Source organism: Dendrobium catenatum, unplaced genomic scaffold, assembly GCF_001605985.2.
Source record: "Dendrobium catenatum unplaced genomic scaffold, ASM160598v2 fragScaff_scaffold_582, whole genome shotgun sequence".
NCBI lineage: Eukaryota > Viridiplantae > Streptophyta > Magnoliopsida > Asparagales > Orchidaceae > Dendrobium > Dendrobium catenatum.
In genome coordinates, this window is record NW_021319044.1 from 27558 (window position 1) to 34133 (window position 6576).

The window sequence follows — 6576 nt, forward strand, 5'->3', positions numbered from 1 at the left end:
GATTTTTGTTTTTTTTATACAACAAGGGCAACAAAGGCAGCAAGTGATGAGGGTTGTAATAATCTTTTTTAAGAATATTCAAAATATCAAAAAATTATTTTGAATGTCTGAAAAATAAAATGATTTATTTTTTTTTTAAATTAAAAATAAATATATCTAAAAACACACAAAATATACATTTTAAAAAAATAATCTCAAATGGCCATAAATTACTCTCAACCCGATAGCTTATCCTTTCTCTAAGGAGTTCTTTACCGCCAAGTTCAAATTTTAATATGATTTTTGAATTATTTTATTTAAATTAAAAAAAAATAACATGTTTTTAAGATAACAAATATATTTTATTTTATGCCGAAATATAAATAAACAAAATAAAATAAACAAATAAAGATTAAAAAAAAAAAAGATCCCAAGCAATCGTAAAATCTAAAACAAAGTTGTTTATCCAATAGTTGAGTATAGATGTTGAGCATCTCAACAAGGAAAAAATTGCCCAAATCCTTCACATTCTATTGTCAACCTTAATACATCATATAGCTCACGTTGATCAGATCGTGATGCATATTTGAATTGAAAACTTTCATAATTAAATTCAAAAACATCTGATCTCTCCTTTCAATAAACTTATAGCCGAATTGAACATCATAATGAGAGAAACCCGTCAATAACAAGAGTCAAAATGAGCTCATATCAAACACTTGAAGTGTAATTGAAAACTTCATACATTAACAGTATGACTAAACAACCGCCAAATTTAACATGATATAGTCAAATCATCGACAACAAATGCTTTATGATTAACATAATTAATATGAGTCATCCAATAAATAAAATATGAGTCAGCCAAAGAAGTGTTATAAATTTTATCTATATTTATGTGACATGCAACTTTCAAAAATTTTCCCAACTCTCTACATCAAGGAAGGACTTAGATTGAGATTCAAGAGAGCTTAAAGGCTTTAAGAATCACAATGCTCCACCTGAACATTGCCATTGAATCATCATCTAAATGTTGTTGTTCGATGACCGCCCAATCAACATTGTCATATTATATCCGAGCTATCATCACTCGACTAAGGTCCTCTAGCCCGACGTCCGTCGATGGTCCTTCGACCACCATCGCCCAACCAACATTCTTTGATCATCATCACATTTTTATGGTCCTCAAACCACAGTTGCTTGAATATAATTATCTGACCACTATAATTTAACTATCATCATATAACCAACAACACCCAACTATGGTCCAATAACCATCCATATCTCGATTGTGGTTCTTCAAACATTATAACACTTGTATAATCCTCTAACCCCAGTTTCTTGTTTACATTCATCCAACCACCATCATCTGATAATAGCCCGCCTAACTTTATCTTATGACTCCGACGACAATCGCCTGATTATGATTTTCTAACCACCATCAACAGATTATGCCACCCCTCGAATCACCGTTGTCTGACTATCATCCTTCCACCATTGTGGTTCAATTATGGTCCTTATAACCACAGTCACCTAACTGAGATCCTCTGACCAATGTCAACCAACTGTGATCCTCTAACCAAAGTCATTGGACTATGGTTTGCCATCCTTCATCGCTTGGCTATGATCCCTCGACCTCCTTCACCCAAATTACAGTTCCTGATTACCATCGACTGACCACTGTCCTTTAACCTTATATAATCCAGCGACGATAATTCAAACAACATCATCTGATTACACTCCCAGACCTATGCCATCTAATTACGAGCATCCGATCACCATTGTCTAACTATAATTTTCCGACCTTTGTCACCTAACTATGATATTTTAACAACTATTACTTGACTATAATCTTCTATCCATCATCACTTGATTATAATCCTTCTTTTAATGTTGTCTAATTATAGTCGCTCAATCACTCTCGCCTAACTACGATCATTTGGCATCTATCACCTGCTTATGTTCCCTCAATCACTATTGCCTGATTATGATTCTATCAAGCAACTATAGTCCTCTCATCATCTATTAAGAGAAAAAAAAAAAATAGTCCTCTCATCTACATTGCCTAACTATAACCCTCCGAACTTCATCATTTGACTACAATCCTCCAACCTTTATCATTTGACTAAAGTATGTTGTCCAATTATGATCTTCTAAATACTATCACCCATTACAGTCCCCAAACTTTCATCACCTATGTATCATACTTTGACCATCATCACACAACTATAATTGTTTAACATACAATCCTTTAACTAATATCACCTTGTTCTATGGATGACTACTGACTTGCAATATATTCTTATTAAAAACATAACATGCAACATTATTAATAAGAACGATGCACACCATCAATATTATCTCCGACTCCTGGCATCACCATTAGAATTTATGCTGGATTTCTTGATCTCTACTCTCCTTTTCTCAAATGAGTACAATCAAATATACAGTAAATGATCTCTAAAAGATAACTCATGTGCCTTAGAATTTGTCCAATTTCAATCGTAGAATTCATTATGTACGACTTATGTATATTATATTGCATTAACATATTTTCTAATTATGAGAAAAGAAATCAGTTGTAACAAATGACAAACATTAGTAGAATCATTTCAGTTGGGTTAGGTCCCATGATTTTTCATTTACCAAGTGTTTTCATACAAATACTTAAATATTTCTTGCAACTACTCTCTTATTTGTGTGTGTGATGATTCTATTTTCACATCTTTTAAACTAACTACACTAATTTTTGGCATAAGATGTAAAGCTTGTTAACAAGCTTATAAATTTGATAAAAAATTGAAGCAATGCATATAAACTCTAATGTTTATAAGAACTTTCATACATGAATGAATGAAACATTTCTAATGCTTCCACAAAACTAACTTGTATCATCTTATTAAATTTTTGTGAGTTTAAAATTATGTTATATGTTTAGATTTGGTTTGTTCAAGCGATTGAATTTATCACTTACTCTATTATAGTGGGTAAAATTTCATAATGAGCACTAGAGATAGATTCAATCAATCAAGTTGTAGCCAACTCTACCAGCCTACACAGTTGCAGAGGAAATTGCTCTCATATGATGAACAGCTTAAACAGGTCAAACAAAATTAAGTTTCCTAAATAGTCATTCAAGGAACAAGGGGTATGATCTTTTTAAGTTGGCCAATTAGGTCAGAAGAACTACTTAATTTATGATTATCTTGATTATTGATCTTATGCTATCTTTCTTATTAAATGTTACATGAGGTGGTATCCAAAATATATATATTCTTCACTGTCTTATAATAAATTATAATCTCACAAGTTCTCTATTATAATTATTCCACAATCTATAAATTCTAATTATCACTTTCATCATCGAGTGACTATGGAAAAGAGCAATAGTTTCAAAGGATCTAAGAAAGAAATAAGGAAATCTTAAAAATGCTTCAAAAGATTCACAATATGCATCTCTAACTTATAATTTTAAACATATGAGAGCTAAGGGGAAAAGCTGCATCAAAAAATGAAACAATATATCATTACATATAGCCACATTGCATATCATACATGACATGTATGATAGCCTTATAGGCGCCCATGTGGCTCTTCATCTTTGACTAATTCGTCAGTCTAAGGGCGAGTCTTAGAGAGCACATAACTACGGTGAGTTTTTTGGGCAGGCTGATGAGTTAATAATGATGAGTTTCTCTGGGCAAGTAGCAATTCTACACGTATAATTCTCAGGCTATAAATGTGAAGGGTTGGTTCCTTCGAATTATGATAATCATGAGTTATGAGTTGGGACATAGCTCATTTTGGTCTGTTGGTTAAGAGCTTAGGCTACTAACTAAGAAGTATTGGGTAACTTGAGTTCGAGTCTTATGTATGCGTTGTGTGTGTTAGTTGCCCTAATTAACCTAAATGTCCCAAAAAAAAGTTATGAGTTGGGTAAGTTGACCTTGACCTCCCGAGATGTTCCTTCCATGTAGATGTGTTGAAGTGTTGATAGTGGCTAGCTAATTTGGGTGAGGACAAGTAGCATTAAGGGCTATCTCCCACAAAAGAGAACTGTTTTTAAGAGTCTGAATGAATCTATATGAGTTATTTGTCGCTCGTGTTGGCTAGAACTTGTTAGGTCCAAATTCTTCTTTCCGAACATGTGAAATCCCAATTTACACATATATGAGTATGCACCTAAAATGACACCAATTTTCTAAATAATAGCAATATAATTGAAAACACCTCATTTCTAATACTACTCATTATTACATAGTATGAATCTTTAATAACATCAACACCTTTTTCTTCCATTCCAAATCAATCAACATAATACTCAACCACAAGCCTTCTTATGATCAATAAAAATTATATGAGATTTTCCCAACGATAATTCAATTCACAGAAACAAAGGCATCCCAAATCATGATGCAATGTTGCAATTCACAAAAAATTCCAAACCTACATATCACCAACTTGTAGTAATACCATAACGCAAGTCAAAACCATAAAATCAGGAGAACTTAGCAAATTGAAAGGGCTCATACAAAAATAGGTTCAACAAAATCATTTTACGCAGTGTACCAAAACAAAACAGATTAATCTCTCTTTCTCTGAGAAGAATTAGAGAAACTTACAGAGACAAAGAAACAAATCAACATCTTTTGAACAGAGAAAATTGCAAAAGAAAAACTCTGGAGCCCAGGACTCATAATTTTCATTTAATAGATTTCTTCCATTAAAGTGCTAAATTTGAATAACTTAAATCAAGTGCAAGAAGAGAACTGATCACCCTGAGCTCAGTCTCCTTTACGCCGGAAGGAGCAACCCTCTGTAAGCCTAGCCTTCCCTCCAGTTGGCTGGCAAAGCACTGTCTGGCAGTTTCCACAAACAACTACTGTTTGAGAATGGCTGAATACAGTAGTTCTGTAGGATAAAACCACACAAAGAACCATCAGAAATAAAGCTCATAACTGATCAAGAAATCAATGAAAGAACACCATATCATAAACTTACATGTTGAAGCAACCTTGGCACTTGACATCCTTCAACGCAAAACAATCAAATCAGAAATCTTCAGTGCCATTTAAAAGGGATATATCACAATAAAATTTTGAATTCAAAAACTATAATACCATGAAGAAGGAATTAGGGGACTGGACAAGACGCTTGAGCTTGTGCTTCTTCTTCTCAAGCTCGGCCGGCGGGTTTAGCAGATCAATATCGTTCTGAAGAACCTGGAATGGAAAAGAAGAGAAGAAAGCGGCAATAAGATCATAATTATAGATTCAGCATATCAATATCGCATATTGTAAGAATCTAACAATATAAATTGGCATTGAAAGAAAAATGAAACCACAGCATAAAGGAAGGAGCTTTGTAAGAAAATCACATATGCGAATGTTGAATTTGCATCAGGATATCGGATTCAAACGATAACAGATACAAAACGCAGAAGCTGCTTACCATCTTTGTTGAAGAAGAGCTCGGAAACCCTAATTAGGCGGCTTTCTCGTTGAAACGTTTGGACCTTGAGAAGAGATAGATTGAAACGAAGGCCTTCAGGAAAGAGTGCTCACAACAAGGTTAGCAATTGCAGACCATAGGATCTATCCAAGAAACATCTGAGCCGTTAAATTAGCTATCATAGCCAAGACCGATCACCGATGATCGAACGGTGAGTAGGATCTATGTTTGCGCTAGGCTTAGAGAAGATTAGATCACAACCGTTCAAGTCCCTAACGAGATTTCTTGATGGTAAAGAAATCCCTTTAAGACATAATATACATGTTTAAAAATTCTGGATTTGCATTATCCTCATTAAATTTTGTGTTAGGTTTGGGTTAAATATCCGAAACTGTTTAAATTTTAGGTATGTTTCAGATTGACACTATTACAATCATATTCGGGATAAATCGGCTGTATTCAGGATAAATGTAAACAGGTTGTCTTGATTCATATAATTTTGTATGATCTATATAATAAAGAGTTAAACGGGTTAAATTCAGGTTAAATAATTTGATTCATATAATAAGCAAGTCAGGTTTCGAGTGAGCATGTTTGGGTTGCGTCAACGTTGGTTCATACCTAAAACCAACCCACCAACTCTAGTCTACATCCCCTATATTAAGCTTTCTGTATACCATAACCCTCCCTCATGATAGGGGTGTCAATTTTTGACACGACCCGAATCCGATCCGAAAAAATTCGGGTTAGGGTCAACTCGGACCCGAAATGGGTCGGGTTCGGGTTGACCCAGCAACCCGAAAATGATACGAAAACACCTATTTGACCCGGAAACCCGAGATTGACCCGTTTTTGACCCGATTTTGACTCGAAAACTAGCAATTTTAGGTCAACTTCAGATCATTCGTGTCGGGTCGGGTTTGGGTCCGGAAACCTGACACATTTTTAAAACGGGTCGGGTTCAGGTTGAACCGAACAGTGTCAGGTCAGTTTAGGGTTCGACCCGAACCCGACCCGTTGACCCAAATTTACACCCCTACTCATGAACTTGTCTCCCCCTCCTCTATAAAATATGTAGTATTCCCTCATTATCTTTGGTATAATTTTCTTATTTTTTTATCAAATTAATCTAGAATCTATACTAAA

General features: G+C 34.3%; 1 protein-coding gene across 1 annotated transcript; it reads right to left on the reverse strand.

Annotated features, from left to right (window-relative positions):
• Nucleotides 1–4466: 4466 nt before the first annotated feature.
• Nucleotides 4467–5578, reverse strand: LOC110097940 (40S ribosomal protein S27-2). The gene is made up of 4 exons (XM_020824608.2): nt 5431–5578; nt 5100–5201; nt 4981–5009; nt 4467–4890 (listed from the first exon to the last, which is right to left on the reverse strand). Exons 1-4 carry the CDS (start codon nt 5431–5433, stop codon nt 4764–4766), a joined length of 261 nt encoding a protein of 86 aa, XP_020680267.1. The 5' UTR covers nt 5434–5578; the 3' UTR covers nt 4467–4763.
• Nucleotides 5579–6576: the final 998 nt, after the last annotated feature.